At 38.9% G+C, this 17,098-nt stretch overlaps 1 protein-coding gene across 5 annotated transcripts in view; it reads right to left on the bottom strand.

The window, feature by feature from the left end:
• Nucleotides 1-843: 843 nt before the first annotated feature.
• The window catches only part of NRP1 (neuropilin 1), a 111,046-nt gene continuing 94,791 nt past the window's right edge, over nucleotides 844-17,098 (bottom strand). For 3 of the 5 annotated variants that reach the window (XM_035319503.1, XM_035319506.1, XM_035319504.1), the window contains 5 exons: nucleotides 11,027-11,164; nucleotides 8,035-8,309; nucleotides 7,439-7,532; nucleotides 5,863-5,919; nucleotides 844-4,598 (listed from right to left, as the gene is read on the bottom strand). In XM_035319503.1, the coding sequence (XP_035175394.1) occupies nucleotides 4,312-4,598; nucleotides 5,863-5,919; nucleotides 7,439-7,532; nucleotides 8,035-8,309; nucleotides 11,027-11,164 (851 nt within the window). In that variant the 3' untranslated portion in view covers nucleotides 844-4,311. The remainder of the gene's footprint in view (nucleotides 4,599-5,862; nucleotides 5,920-7,438; nucleotides 7,533-8,034; nucleotides 8,310-11,026; nucleotides 11,165-17,098) is intronic. The other 2 variants (XM_035319505.1, XM_035319507.1) reach the window with 1 other exon arrangement.

Below are 17,098 nucleotides of genomic sequence, written 5' to 3'. Positions count from 1 at the left end.
TAGGCTAATCATTTTCCCCTAAATCAAAGAAAGATAATTTTCTTGACTTGAAATACTTGTCTCTGTTTTCTTAACTTCATCCTCAATGGATTCACTTCATAGTTTTCTATTTTTTTTCCCCACTAATTAATTCAATTGCCATCTATTTTCCCTCAAAATGCCTTGTGGCTGAGTATCACAGAAACAAACAGAATGCAATGAAGCACATTCCTAAGGAATTTGGATTTAGTGATTGTATGAACAACAACCTTTACAACTAACTTTCAAGAGCAATCCCAACTCTGACCACAAAGCAAAGTTTTGTTAGAAGCATTGATGTAGTTCCAGTTCATATTTTAAACCCATACCCACAATGCTGCTCTTTCAAGGAGAAAAGATTTGATATTTTCTCAAGTGTCACAATCATCAAAAATATGGTAATAAGCACAACATTTTTCCCAGGAGTAGTAAAGTAGCTGAAGTCCATGAGTGCTCAAACTAATGACAACTGACAGTATGTGTGTTGTTCATGTGTGCAAATTAAAGGAAGGATTTTACAAATTTTAATGTGCAAAGTGCTTACTATTAAAACCATGTTGCTAAAACCACCCTAAACAATGAACTGTCCTACCGAGGTGTCTGTCCATTGTGCATAAGGATAGCTGAGACAGACAGATTAGATGAGAAACTTAAGTTTAGAAACATTAAGCAAATATCTAAAGCTAGCAAGATATATCCTAACCTTTATTCTAACTAATTGCCTTTGAACAATTGATTAAAACATTGTGCTTGTTGCAAGATTCTAAAGAAAAACATACATTTAATAAAACAAATCCACTTTAGTATAATAAAATACATCAGGTATGGGAAATTTTATGAAAATGTTTAATTCAACTGTTTCTTTGGAATGTAGTAGTCATAGTTTGGAAATTTAAGTTACAGTTCAGTTCTATGTGATTTTTTTTTTTTTTTTTAATGCTACTCAGTGTCTGAGAATACAAATGTCATTTAAAGTTAAGGCTTCGCTGTTCATTTTGAAACAACAATTTACAAGTGTCATATTGTCATAGAAAATAAAAATTTCTGTAAAAAAAATTTGCACAAAGTTTTATGATGGTACAAAACATGAAGCAATAATATACCAGTAAAATGAAATCATTTTACTACAGATTTTTATAGTTTTTCAATAAAGAAAAAAATATGTTATTTTACACTTTAAAAATTATGAAACAATCTAAAACAATATAAACTGAACATTTTGTAACACTGCCTTTACAAATTAATAACTTTATAAACATATAATTTTTTTTTTTAAATATATTTATCAGTGCAAGATACTTTTCAATGTAAAGTTGCAGTATCATTTTTCCTTTTTTGAAGGGCAACTTTCATTCTATTACCTTCAGAGAAATCAAATCTTCAGTGCTAGATCCTCATTATCATAGTAAGGTCTGAAGACCACAAAGGAGATACAATTCTTTTTATGTTTACTATTCTCAGTATGTTAAAAGATCACAGAAAAACAAACAAACAACCACCAGCTTTACTCTTCAAACAGACCAAGACCAAGAACTGGTCCAGAATCTATTGAGATCCATAGGAATATTTCAAGAGTTTTTGAGTCTGGGCTCCCCAGTGGGATTTTCTCTTCAAGGCAATATATAAATGTAACTCTCAGGCTAGTGGACTAGAAGTGTTTTGAGCTAAGGAGAGCAGATTCTAACACAACTGAATCACATGGTGGTATGCTGAAAATAGTTTTGAAAAATCCTTTATCTTTGGGTTAATTAACTAGCTGCTGTGATACCATGATGGTCAACTTACACTGTAAGATATAAATGAAAATTCTGCCTCTGCCAAAGTGAGCTTGTCACTTGGGCCATTTAATGGTCTAAATTTTGGGCTTAATACTCAGGCCTTATGTGCTCTGTCTCACCTTCTGGATGACCCAAGGTCTAGAGCCTGGGGAGATAATTCTTACAATTTAGACAAAGGTATGATGACCTGAAGTGTGTGTTTGAATATTCACTATAGTCTCTGCTTTTAGGAGTTCTTTGAAGTTGCAACTGTCCACAGTTTTTTTCTATTGAGTCTTCCTCTAAAGTATTTTCAACTACCTACCTCATATTTTTAATCTTTAGTCTCCCTCCCTCTTCTTCAATTTCTAGGTTACTGATTTCCACAGGATTTTCTGTTTTGTGATTAGTTTCTGTTTTATGATTAGCATTGTTTACATTGGTAGATATGCTTCAAAACATTTAATCGAGAAATAAGGGTGTATTCTGTTGCTGTAGTAATTCAAGGGTGAATTAGCCCTTCTGTAGTCCTAACCCTGGGCAGGATACTTCATTGCTCTATTACAAAATCAGTTTTGGAAAGGACTAACTCCAAAAGTCACAATCACTTCCCTGACTCTGTGGAGGGAATTCAGTGAGGAAGGAGTTCAGGACTTTGCAGGACACTCCTTCCACCAGGTTTGCACTGGCTGAAGCTCCCCAGCACTGGCTGTGTTGTGGACATCACTGCAGATGGCCTGGGACTGCCCTCACACTGGTAGGAGGGGAGACACTCTCCGTCCCCTCACCTCCTCCTGTGCTCTCCTGAGCACAGCATACTTGTTTATTTTTACCCTTCTGGACCAGCTGCATAAGCTGTTGAATATTATTTGTCCAATAATATTTGTCCCTAAATATTAAAAAAATTGCCACATAATTGTTGAGCACATTTTCCTGACAGCTTAAATTAGCTCAGCTCACTGAATCTATCACTATCTGTAGTTCTGGTCAAACAGAAACCTTGAGGAATGAGATGCCAGTCAGATAAAACAGAATGGTACGAACATCCCCTACATACACTGTGGGATTTTATTCTGCCCTCAGTACCCATGTGCAAGCCCAATTAGCATTGATTAGCATGAAAATACAGGTTTACTGAGAGAACAGAAGTCTGATTCAGGTAGTGGCAGGAGGAGGAATGTTTTTCATTTTAAAGGCAATTGTTTCAGTGAGGGATTCATTTTCCCTGTTGTAATTAACAGGGAAGTTGTTCAGGATAAAAGATGTGTTTCATGACTTCAGGAAAAAAGATACTGTCACTTTATGCTGTTAAGAAGAAACCCAAAGTTCGACTTTGGAGGGTAAAGTTAAGAATTTTCCCTTATTTTTTTTTAACACAAACTCTATTAAAATCCTTTGCCATTACCAGCAAGTTAAAGCTGCAGTTTTCTTTCCTTGGCAATGGCAAATGTTTATGCAATCTACTCAGACAGAGAAAGAGAGAATGAGAAGAAAAAGGGAGAGAGATTTTACATTTGAAAATACATTCTATATGAAAGAACAATAAAAGGGGATATTGCAGCTTTATACAAAAGGGTCAAGAGACATGAAGTTGAAATACAGAAAGCAGAACAATCGAGCCAGGTGGTCAAATCTGGTTAGCCCTTGCCTTGCTTAGGCTACTTTCTTACCCTAAAATATACTTTTCTTTTAGTCAGTGAGCCATCAGTATATGATTAAAGACAAGGGTGCAACTGGAGAGAAGCAGAGCTGTAGTCAATGTTAACACAATGAGAAGCAGTACAAACAAAAAGGCACTTGAGAGGACATACACTAGCCAGTGCCAAGGACTTTTTTGTTTAGATTTTAGGCAGTACACTCGGTTACCAGTTGTGTCTGATGATGGCACATACTCTTTTATGGAGTTCACAAGCACAAAATTTAGTACAACACTGAAAAACATCAATAAAATTTGACTGTATTGCTTTGTAAACAGAGCTGACACACTATATTGGTACTGATGCAGCAGTACTTTCAAAAACATCCTAAACCTTCTTTGCCTATGCACAACACGAGCAATTATACACAAATACAGGTGCAGGAGTCCACTAAATTGCTGTTTCTCCAATAATTTCTGGGCACTGAGCTACAGATAGCATGTCCATCCAAAGGACCCCACTGAATACATTTTGTGACAGCATCTTGGATTTTGCACAGTAAAAACAAAATTATCCATTAACGGAAAACAAAAGAAAGGGAGAGAAAGAAAGACAAAATGAACTATAAGTCAATCATACTTGGTCTCAACACCAGCATTTGATTATTTCAAATAAAACCAACAGAAAAAGCAGACTGTACATGATTCAGATTGTTAACACAGATTGGTGTCCATGTTTATCAGTTACACACTCATTGAAGCTCCTGAGAAAAGCTTGGCTCAGTGTCATCAATGCACTTTTCAGCCTGTACAGTAAAAGAAGATCAACAGTTCCCCAGCACGACCGAGCTATGTCCTTCCATCTCGATTCTCTGAAACTTCTCCACTCACTTTATACCTTCATGCTTCCGAGTAAGAATTCTGTGTGTTTAGTTTGTCTTTCTTCAGTTTTACACCATCGACCAGTTCAAAATTGTAATTCTCCAGTGCAGACAAGTTCCTCTCTGACATCCCATTGTGCCAACAAGCACAGTACAGGACAACTCCACAGATGGCTCCTAAAAGCACCCCAAGTGCGCTCATGGCTATGATAGTAATAAGTATTGGATCTAGGGTTTTCAGGACGTTGCCTGGTTTCCTGGAGATGTCATCGTAGTCCTCATCTGTATGATATCGAGGTGTAAACCCTGAAATGGAGTGAATTGCAAAATGTTCAGAATGGATTAGAATTAGAGCTTTGTTTGATGAGTTGGAAATTTAGAAAAAGAATATCAAGTTTTTGGCATAAATTGCTACATAATTTGAAAACCTAGCTTCTTGGAGGGTAGTCATAAACAGCTGAAAACTATAATATGGCCCAAATAGTAGTTGATTTCTTCATACTGATCTTCAGTCATTGAATCTGCTACATGATAGTAGGGGTCTGATTCTGTCTTGATTTACATAGGAGTCTTGGGAATGAATAACCAGACCTTTTGGTTATATTTTGCCTGTTTGTGGTATTTAGCTCCAAAATGTTAAATAAATATTATACAACTCAGTGTGAATATTTATAGTCTTAACATTGATCAGGAGTTTCCATCAAGTTTGAGTCCATCTCCACTTCACTGACTTCAGGATTGGATCTTGAAATGGAAACAGGAACAGAACTGACACAGCAGAGCACTCTGCCCCCTTGTGTAAAATATTCACTGGGTATCATAATGTTTTCTCTCAACTCTTTCAGCATATTAAGGACATAAAATAAACTTTTACACTTTGCTAATTGTTGCAGGAAAAGCAAAAAACTCATTCTGGGCAAATGCTGCTTTCACTGAAACCAATGATAATAATCGCACTGACTGTAACAGAAAGAGAAAAAAAAACACCTAAGCTCTATGCCGGAAAAAACGTGACTATATTATATTATTGGGACAATATGACAATTATGATCCATTTAATGATCCATTTACAGCTATCATCATTGAAAATGATAATGCTTTGGTAGACTGGTCATAAAATGACATTTTCAGCAAGGTCTGAGAAATGATTAGCCTGAAGAGTTTTGAGCCTAATTACCTAGACATTGCATGAGACATAAATTGTAAGATATAATGATAGCTTTTCTTCAGCTTTGGGCATGCCTTCTAGATAACAAAATATGGATCTATAGTGTGTATACATATAGATGTATGCAATGTAACAAATATATAAAAATATGATTTAAAATGTTTGAGATAGTTATAAATGATAGGAAGTCTGTAAGACTGTGTGGCATAGAAGAATTAAAATATGAAATCATTAGTATAAATATAACCTTTTTTAGTATTTGATCTAGATAAATTAAAAAACCATAGTATTATAAGCAGTTAAGATAACCAATCTATAAATAAATAGATAAATACAATACAAAAATTCACATGAAAATTCACTTTTTAATTCATGTTCTTGTAACAATAACACAATTTTTACCTGTTTGATTACTTTCTGGGTCTTCTTCATCTATTTCGTTCTCCACATCAGTTGATTCTAATGAAGCAAAGAGAATTGACATTGATTATTAAGGTTACAAACACTGATTGACTATCACGCTGGCAATAATGGTATAGCAGATTTTTCTGTGTCAGAGCATCATTATGTCAGCTTGACAGAACTGTTCATTATGATGGGCTCTGAAAATTAATGGAGAAAAAAGAAGGATTTAAAAACTCCTCTCCACCCAGTCTTGGCACAGTTTTAGAGTTATCAGCAGGGGTTTTCCATGCCTAGGAAAGAGAAATCAGTGTGATAAATTAGCATCTCATTCATTGTATTTACAATTTTGGAGCCCAATTCCATAACACTTCATCAGTGAAGGCATAGTTAATCACAAGAACAGTTTCACTGACTGCAGCGAGACCACTTGTGTTTGGGCTACAGACTGAGCTTTTGGCTTTGGCTTCTAAAAGGAGGACACCACAGAAGGATCAGGCACTGTGCCCTGCCTCTCTTTCCTGGTAACAGTCACTCTGGTGGCCTAGGATGAACCCCAGGAGATGGACTGCACAATAAAGAGACCGTACAGTCTTCTTATTTGGCAATGAAATTACCATGTAGTGGAAGCCTGTCATGTTATCCCCAAATGGCTGTTAGCCACAAAGGGTGAGGAACACCCTCTATTATTGTTCTCAGTTGTGCTGCCAACTCAGATGGCGTAAGGTTATATTTCTGATGCCGAAGCTTCTCAGTTCTATTTCCTCTCTTATGTGAAAGTCATTCCTTGATCTCCATCGTGAAGGACAGGATTCAATTTCTTGTGTTTATCTGCGGGTGCTGCTGCCAAATTACATGCAGTATGCCATGCAGATATGATCAGCAGTGACTGGAATAACTCAAGACTGGTCAGGAATAAAACCTCTGAAATGGTGGCTCAAGAATAGCTTGGCCCACATGTGGAACAAGCCATGATCTAACATTACTCAGTGATATATGTCTGGGAGCTGGTGACTATAGCAAAGAGTCACAGCAACCTCAGAGCTGCAGGACAGCAGAGGACAGGGCAGGGGCCATTGCACCATGCTTGCACATTCAATTCAGGTTTGATACAGTGCTTTAAAAAACCTAGGATAGTCCTCAAGTGGTAAATGATCTAAAAAGGGTGAAGAAATTAAATTGGAATTTTGAGCAATACTTAAGTCAGGTAAGAGCATTATGAAAAGCAGAATAATTTTAAGAGTACATCAGTAAAAACACAGGGAGAGGTGAGGATGTGAATGTGCTGTGACCCATCAGTAGGGTGCCAGTTCTGAACCAAAAGTCAGCATCACTGCAGTACTCAGGTCAACCTATGAATTAAGCTATGGGCCAAATCAGGGTGTTTTCAGTGCAAAGTTTCCGATATAGGCGTAATTATGTGTCCCTTTCTCACAGAAAAAAGCAAACAAAAAAAGAAAAAAAAGAAAAACATCCAAAACCAAAAACCCCCAACCCCCCCCCCCCCTCCAACCAGCTACCTAAATAAATCACATTTTGGATGAGATATCGATACCTTCTTCCTATTTGTACTTACTTCTGCAATCCTCTTGTGCTACGTGATTGTCAATATTAATGTCATCCACAGCAATTCCTCCATTTCCTTTTCCAATTTCTCCTTCTATAACCACCTAGTAAAATAGGATAATTTTCACATTGTTTTCATGTTAACACACAATTGAAGCATTCAGGAAATTTTAATTAGCTGTTAACACACGTCTCCAGTTGTCACGATGCCATATTACATACACTTTGATTGTGGCCTGTCAGTCAGCATGTAAGGCTTTCTGAACTTACACATGCAAATGTGAATGTATATAATGTCATAACTTCACCGAAGTCTTCTACATCAGCAGCAAAACTGTGGCAAGGATGCAGTTTTGTGACAGATAAGAAATGATTTCTAATGTATTTATTTGGCCTTCTATAACAAATTGCTTGTATCGCTGTCATCTGAGATACCGTGAAATATGCCACTATTATTACTGTCACAGCAGCAGCACCTCATCTGTAGGTATAAACCTGTCTACATAAATCCTCCTGTGACATTTTCTGCTAAGGAGTATAAAACATGACCAGCACGGTCTCCATGGCATCATCGCTGTCAGTGTAGTGAACAGCGGCCATGCTCACCTGGTAGTGTTTCACAGACTTGTGCAGAAGAACACGTCCTTCCTTCCAGCAGTTTGCCTGGTGCCCGCTCAGGGTCCACAGCACCTGGTCATATTCATCTGGCTTTTGGTACCGCAGCTTGATCTTCAGGGTGCCGACGTGCGGGCCGGACATGTGGTACCAGAAAGTCATGCAGTGGGCAGAGTTCTGTGAGTAAATTACGGGGCTCAGCAGCCGGGCAACTTTGCCTTTCTGGCTTTCGTCAGCTTGTGAGTAAATGAAGTTGCCATCTCCTGCTGTGACAGAAGGACTGCATTAGAAATAGTGACCAAATGTCATTTTCTTTGTTCACCTAATAAACCCCAGCCCCAGCCACCCCTGCTCATGCTGCCTCCTGCCAAGTCTCACAGTTGAGGGCAGTGCTCTGGGAGCTCTGGGGAAGCACACGTGCTCCAAAGAGAGTTTTGCTGACCATTGTCTCCTGTGCTGCTCGCCAGGATGGCCTGTGCCAAGAATTGCTCAGGAAAGGAGACGAGCATGTTTGGTGTGACAATGTATGCTGCGCTAGTCCGTGGGCACCTCCCAAGGAGAGCCAGCCCTCGTGCAGCAGGCTTGGCAGAAATCCCCTGGGCCTGCTCCACACTGATTGTGCAAAGAGCTATTTTAATCTCTGTTTAGTCTGTGTTTCTAGGTTAGAATGGAGCACTGGAGAATAAGATAGCTGTGAGCAGCTATGGTCTGAGATCAGGAACTGAAATCTAAACAGTGTTCCTAAATCGAGTTATACTATTGTCAGAAATGGTGCCAGAGATATTCCCTTTTATTTTGGCAATAATACACTGGGCTCCATACTTTAGTGAGCCATCTTCCAGAAGATTAAGAATATGGTTGGCATTTTCTGATGAGCAGAATGGATTTATGCATGTTGAACTCTGAACACTGGATCCACTTAACTTTGAAAATCACTTGCTTAATCATACTGGGAAGTGGGAAGAAAGCAGGGGGGAATGCAATTTGATAACAAAATGCTAAGTGAAGCACTAACTACAGTGAAATGCTTGTGATTTGCACTAGCCAAGCAGCCATTTCAGTCAGCTGTTGAACAGCCTATTTGCAGAGGATTAGGGTAGAAAAATGCGAAGTTCATCTGTTGTGAGTGAGTAGATTGCATACATGATATAGTCACACAAAAGGATGGAAACAGAATTTACTGGAACATATTATGTGTTTATATGTTCTTTCCAACTTTGCTTCTGTGTAAAGAGCAGCACAACATGCGTGTAAATCTCATTAAAGAATGGTGATAGGAAAATCCAAGGGGAGGAAAACAGGAAAATAATCACAGCATTAGGATGTCATCTCGGAAGACGTAACCCTGGCCAGATTAAATCATAACATGTACATTCTGAAGTGGTGTACAGCATATCCTACTGTTTTAAAGCAATTGCTGTTGAAGATCACTTCTGTGGAGTTTCTTCAGCTTTATACAATAAAGCTGAGAGCAAGATATACCTGGGGATTGGTCATTGCTGTTCTGCCAATGTGCAAGGTGGCTTTGCTGGGTAACGACCACACTGAGTGGCATGGCTGGGATGGCAGTGCCATTCAGACTGCTCGTGGTCTGTGTTCACAACCATCCCACCCAGATGGCAAGTCTGCCAGGTGAAGGTGTCCTTGGAGTTGAAGAAGAATTCTGGACAATACTGAAAGTGAGTGTAGCAAACAGCAAAAGGAGCTGCCTGGAAGACTTATTGAAGTTACAGCTAATGGAATGGATAAGCCTTCTGCACTAGCAGGCGCCCAGCAGAAACAACAAAATCTCATTTGAAAAATATCATTTCTTCATCTCTTGATTGAAGACAGGTTCAGTCTCTCTATAATCCTTGGTGGCAAAGTGCAGATAGCTCTCATTTCCAGAATATTATTGCAGTGCTGGGTCAGGAACTCTGTCTTCATTGTCTTAATTAGAGCTTTACTTATGCATGCCTTTTAGATTTTGTCAGTCTCTGGCTAACATAGCTTTTAACCTCCTTTCAATGTCAGATCCTACTGAGCCATTTCACTTTACTTTACATCAATTTTTCCACCATTACAGCCTTCACTTCAGCTAACTGCATTTAGTTAATTTGATGCCATTTATTTGTACAATGCCATTTATAGTCAAAGTATTATAAGTTTCTTTTTTTCTTTTTTATTTTTTTTTCCTGAAACTACTGTACTTGTCTTAAGATTCAATTGAAAATGTCTCAGAATTTAAAAAGTCCAATTTTGTCTAATTTCCTTGTCATTCTCATTAGGCAAAGGGGTTGCAGAAATGGGAAGGGGGGGTTCATCTCTAACACATTTGATTAATCTGCACGTATGCAAGGGAGAACACTGAAGTGAGAGGCTGTGCAGGTCACACACTGCCTTCCCTTCTCCACTAGCCAGCAGCATATTTATTGCCTAATTATGCAGAGCCATGAGTTAGATATTACAAAACCAACCAATCAATTTCCCAGGGTAATAATTCTGGAAAAACTCTGTGTGAGCAAAGGGATCACTGCAATCCTCACAAACTCTTGTTGGAGAGGAGGACATGGAAACAAGTCCATTGGGGAAGTTTTACTTGCATCACCTTTCTGTAGCAGACAGTAACTATAAACAGGAATAGTTCATGAGGTTTGTTCAGGACGGTATCATTTGGTAAGTTATATTTGCAGAATATTCGACTATTCAGTTTATTATTATTATTATTATTATTTTCCCTACCCTGGATGGCAGTTATCCAAAGGCTAGTCAGAAGGAGGGAATATCTTCAATTCCCAACCATAAATTATCTTTATTCCCCAAAAGAAGGGACAATTATGGTCAGTTGTATCTACACATAATGGATCAATTTGCCCAGACTTATCTTTCCCACAATACATATTTTAGGTGTAACTTATGCTCCTGTGGTTTTGGAAGGCATGTGGGTGTAAAACAGAACAACTTATTCCTCTGTAAAATGCCTAAATCATGAACTCATGATTACCTGTGTGGTCTTGAATTGGCCCAGTTTTACTGGTCAGAATTGCCCACTTCAAATCCACCTGGTTGTCATGTTCCCAGTGGCACAAAGTCTTGTGAGATCCCCAGCCAAACCCACAGTTGAAGTTGTATAGTGGCAACTCTGCAGGAAAAGAGAGAAAAGAAGGAAGGAAATATGATTATTAATTGCATTATTCAGATTTTGCATTTCAAAACCAAATGTATTTATTTGATATGTAAGGGAGCCATTCCCACTTGAAAGTCTGAGAAGCCATAACAAGAGCAGCCCTTCTAGGAAAAAGATGAATGGCTATGTCTAGCAAATGATATACCTGGTTTTTGTCTCTTTATGAACCATTTTTTGTGATATTATGTCATTAGATTAATTCCTCTGATTTGCCCACATTGTCTGATAACTCTGTTGTAATATACATGACTCGAAAGGAAAGCTCTGGCTTATCAGATACATTTGCTGGTTGTTAATATGCATTTGCACCATAATTGTGCAACAAATCACAGTAAGATTTGGATAAAAATAAGAAAAGTCAGGAACACTAGTGGAATGTCCTTGTCCACAAAGGATTTCTGGTGAAATGTATAGTATGTGGCTTCAGTGAGAAACAGTATTTCAGCATCTTCCAGCCAAGCAGGCCCACAAGATGGCAGCATTGAAATGGACAAATTGAGACAGAAAAGGGACAAATGTGGCTGATTGCCAAGTGAACAGAAAATAAGCTTCAAAACAAGTTCCATGTAAAACAAGGGAAGTCTGGTATTATGGTCAGGATGAGATCATATCTTGTTTTCAGCTTCTCTTCAATTCTGCCCAAAGGTTTAATACCTAGTAGCTTATTTTATTCAATACAACTTGGAATTTGTGTGGGAAGATTATACAAAGATAGCACATAAATCCCTTGTATTTCTTATTATCAGAACCAGTTTGAGATCTTTTGGGCTTTTGATTTCTACCCCACTGGTATGAACTTTTACCTCACCTTGCGCAATGGCAAATCCCACTAGAGCAATACCCTTTCTATAGCAATGTGACCGAATTCTGAAGTATTTTCTCAGACATGACTCACATCTTATTGAAGGAAAAAACTTAGGTTTAATTTAATGAGATGCTTTGTGAAAATATAAACTGAGAACAAAGGACTCTGTGCTCCCATCACTATCAGCTCTGGGGGAACAATTGTGTTCTTTTGCTATCTCTCCCATTACTTAAAAATAAAAATTAATAATAATATTAATAATAAAAAGAGAGAGAGGTAATATAAAACTTAGAATGTCTTTTGTTTATTGTGGGAAAATATGGAGAAATGTGGGAAGGGTTCTGGGACCTGCAGCCGGGCAGACCTCTGAGGTGGATCTCCTCCAGTCTGAAGAGGCAAAGACCTTCTCCACACAGTGAGCCCACCGAGGGAAGACTGGAAAGCCTTTTCAACTCACAACCCAGAATTTAATAGGAAGTAAACTACAGAATTTAATAGGAAGTAAACTAGAACAGTTATTTTATGAACACAGAGAAAACCTCAAGTGAGTAGGTTAAGGCAGGACATATACAAAAGGGGTTCATCTATCACTCTCTCCTTGCTCTTGTTCAGTGAGACCTTGTTCCCAGACGAAGTTTTAACTCAACTCACTGTATTCCTGCATGGCAGCCATGGTGCCCTCTCCCCTCTGTGTCTCCGTCTCTCCCCCCCCACCCCCCCTCCAGTTTCCCTTCTGTCAGCAGAGCGGTCTGGGTGCATGGCAGATCCCATCCATCCCCTCTATTATGGCAGCTCAGCACTGATCCTGTCTCTTCTTCTGCCTTTCATCTGCCCCGTCCCGCCCGCCACCCCTGCCCTCCCACTGGCTTCCGGAGGGGTCTACCCGACATTGTCACGGATGTGGCATCCTAACTGGGAACAAATGAATTAAACAGATACTGTCTGTTGCAGGAGTTCAATGTGGAGAAAACGTGTTTCCTGGCGGACCCCGGCCCTTTCAAGAAAAGGAGCAGATCATTGTGAATAATCTCTCTTTGGGCTCACAATGTTGAAGAAGCAGAACTCAGCCTGTGCACACATGGGTACAGAAAGGCAATCCATTATGTTTCTTACTTCAGTATATGTATTTTTTTTTTCTTTCCTAGACAATGGGACCATGATCAAAGAGATGTTGCCCGAAAGGGGATATCTGAAAATCAAGGGGAGTTTTTTTTTACAGAAATAGAGTGACATTGAAATGAATTAAAGGGTTTTAAGTTTGTGAAAAATATCCTTTAATTGTCAAGGAGGCCTAGAGAGAGCTATATTGCATGGCTTTGACATCAGAGCCATAAAACAGAACTTTAAAAAAGGCCCTAGAAAACCTAAAACAAAATTAATCTTATTAATCCCAAAGGATTATATCATGCAAAGCTTGTGATAGCCTGTGTGGTATTCAAATCACAAGAAAGGAGAACAGTGGTAGAGAGATCACATATATTTGAAGATGTAACAACATAAATGAGCATATAGCAAAAAGAGACTAAAAGGACAGGGATTGTTCAACTCCGAATAAAAATAAATAGCAGAGGATACAGGAGAAATATATAAATGGGTGAAGAATCTAGAGAAGGAAGATTACAATGTTCTGTTTTCTCCATTTCATAGCCCACAAACTATGAGGCATCCAGTGAAGTTAAATACTGATCAAAGGAAATACCTTCTCATATAGTGTGAGCAACAGTGCTTCCCTTGAACGTTGCTAAAGCTGAGCAAAATTTGAAGAGAACTGGACATTGAAATAGATGAAGAAAATATCCAAAATTTAATTGTTAATTCTAAAATGCAGGGAGTCACAAAAGCCTTTTGCTTCATGGTTTGAAACAAGTTCTGAACACTGGGACTAGAATGAAAGCTTCAAAGCAGGACTAAATTTTACAGCACCATCTATTAAGGATTTTTTTAACACTTTCATTTGAAACATATAGGCCAGTAAACTGACAAAGAAACTAAGTGTGATATGCTTTGGCCATGCCTGTGTTCCTTGGCTTTGGTCTCACAGACAGCATAGAGTAACATAAAAATTAACTTCTTTTCCATGAAGAAGTTAATGAGAATCCCCTGAAACTGAGCAGAATTAGGCATGTAACCTGCTCTCAGTCAGCTACTCTTTGCTAGGCCCTTACTATTTTCTCAGAAGTGATTGTGTTAATGTGTTCCTTAGACAATCACAGCGATGGAACTGAAGGTCAAAGGCAAGGCATTTCAGAGTACTCTCATTTTACGGGCTCCTTAAACATGCCATCTCTTATTGTCTATTCTTAAGTCTCTTCCAATACTTCTCCCAGGGATCCATAAAAAGAAAAAATAGACCTGCTAGCCAATTAATAACAGACATTTGTAGCATCCGGATAGGTTCATTAGTCGTATGGACAGGAGGACTGTCCCAGCAAAAGATATAATAGTTCAATTCTATTAAAGGTCCCAGGGGGATGATACAGTAGCTCACAGTAAGCTATAGGCAATATGTCCTCTGCTTTGTTCTTGAACTATAGCTTGACAGCTCTTGGGGAAAGAAGGAAAGTAGAGAGGAAGGAAGGATGAGTAGCATTTGGTGGGATCCCTTTGCAGCACTTGCCCATTCCCCTGCTAAGATAATTCCCTTGCCTAGAGGTGATTGATCTTAGGGTTTGTGCCTATCGAGAAGATGAAGAAAACCAGCTATTATGTAACTAAATAACACCACTTCAGATGAGAACCTGAGAGGGAGGTGTGACGAAATCCCATATGTCTTTTTGAAAATGTAGGGTACGTGATACTGAATTAAAACAGATTTATCCTCTCAAAGAATAACCAACAGCTGTGCTTCTTGACCACATCTTGCTCACAGCTGGAACCATTACTGCACATGAACAAGAAAGTCATTTGAAAATCTAGTTGAGTGAGTTTCTTGCAAGTCCATTAATCTTTTGCGGCCCACGGACTTTGACATATTTTTATAACTCCTCTGACAAGAGGCAAGAAAGAGCATGATGGCATTAAAAATGCTATGAAAATTCTCTATAGGATGCTCTTGCCAAAGGGTACATCAACATTAAAATGGGAAATTACAAACATAATTTGGACCACTTCAAAGTAGTATATTGGATCTGATCCTTATTCGCATTTCACCTTCTTATATTGCTTATACTAGTGGCATAGAATTACCTTAAATGATAGTAAATTTTAATTTAAGTGCTTTAATATCTTTTTATATCCCTTTATTGATGCAAAGTTGTCCTGCCATAAATGAGAATCAGACCTATTCTACCTTTAAATTATTTCTTTGTGTAGATTTTAACCTCAGGATTTCATATTTATATTTTCCTGAAATACCCCTTACATGTATGAAAAACAAGATAAGTTACTTCTTGAAGACTGCTTTACAAAGGGCTGAGCTTACAATCTGAGAGTACATAATGTAAATGAACTGCTTGCTCTGGATGTAAATAGCTAAGAGTCAAGAGTTTCAGATATTTCAGTGGAATTAGATGTGTTCAAAAAGGCTAGATGTTAGTGAGTCGTAGGACTGAGGCCTGAAAGGTATTTATCTTGACAGACAGGTTTGCTAAAGGCACCTTTTTAAGTCTGAGGAGCAAAGTAGATCTTCTGTTAAAAAAATCAAAGCTTTAAACATTTTAGCAGTTTGAAATCATGATTCTTTTTTATTTTCTTACAATTCAGTCCCCTTGTAATGAACTGCAAAAATCTCTTTGATGGAAAGCTTGTTTATACACAAGCCTTTCCAGCTATTTACACTTAACTGTTTCCATAGTGTATGAAAGCTGGTGGGAATAAGATCTCAGGCTTATGACACACACAAGCGTGTTAGTCTGGGATAACAAGATTAGGGGTGTTTGCAGGCATGAGTGCAGGCAGGAGGACAGCAATACACGGCGTTAGCATGTATTGCAGAAATACCTGTGCCATGGCAGGAGTTGGTACTGAGATGGCTGGTAAACGTGTCCCGAATCACTATGGCATGAGCTGTTGTGGCTGGCAATGGCATGTGCAGCTCATGCTGGGTTACCCGCAGGAGCCTGCATCCTGCAGTTGTTCCTCAATAGCTCTTTGGCTTTGAGGTCATCATTTGCCTCGAGGTGTATTAGCATCTTAAGATAAACCTTAGGGAGAATTATGGCTGAAGCTGGAGGCTCAGTCCTTGGTGTGTTAAATGGATACCTCATTCAGCTTGAGAATAGCTGAAAGAGCTGGAACGTGCTGATCCCCTGATCCTCGGCCAGCTGGGGCCGGAGGGGAGGCAAGAAGCTCTGTAGCTTCAAGGCCAGTTTAAACCATGGTATTTGTGGCTGCTGTAGCAGGTTTTTGCTCCCTGCAGCATGGCCTCTGGTCAGACACACTTTCTTGTGCCAAAGAGGTCCAGCCGTGCCCCCTCTGTAAGAGGGATATGCACCACCGCCATGCCAAGAAGGCTTTCCCCATGTTGAGGGGAATTTCTGGCTGCCCCTTTTGGGGAGTTTTCTGGCTGGTTTTCAGTGAGGGATTACGAGGCAGCTGGAAACTTTTATGTCTTAAACGGCAGATTTGGGAAAACTTATTTATTAGCATCTGACTGAACTCTATCTATGGTCTTTGTAATGTGCTGCCATGTGGGAGCCTGGAGTTTGGGATGTGAACTTGTCCCTTATTCCCCGGAAGGAAACAGCTCCTACCAACACAATGCAGGGAAGTAGTGTTGGCATGCTCTGAAGGGAACCTCATAAACTCCTTGAGTAGAGAAAAAACTTGGCTCATCACGCAGTAAATGAAGGTGGTGCAGGAGGGAAGTAAGGAGAGAAAATGAGAATATCTTCATCTCTGGCAGAAACAGTCAGTCTATTATTGGAGAGTCCCACCCAAGCCAAAGGGATTAAACACAACCTGTAACTGCATCTGGCACTGTGGAGGAGCGAGGAAAACTGCATACCACAGAGGCACTTTATGAATTTTCAATTAGCATTTGTTTAAATGCAAGAAAACAGTCAAAAGAACTGTAAAATAAATCCTTAATTTCAGCCAAATAGAAAGCTACAAGGTCATTTCAGACAGAAAAATCCAAATGTTCT

Source organism: Oxyura jamaicensis, chromosome 2 (genome assembly GCF_011077185.1).
Source record: "Oxyura jamaicensis isolate SHBP4307 breed ruddy duck chromosome 2, BPBGC_Ojam_1.0, whole genome shotgun sequence".
NCBI classification, from domain to species: Eukaryota; Metazoa; Chordata; class Aves; order Anseriformes; family Anatidae; genus Oxyura; species Oxyura jamaicensis.
The sequence above is the reverse complement of the archived record's forward strand: the minus strand, read 5'-3'. Positions and strand labels throughout refer to the sequence as shown.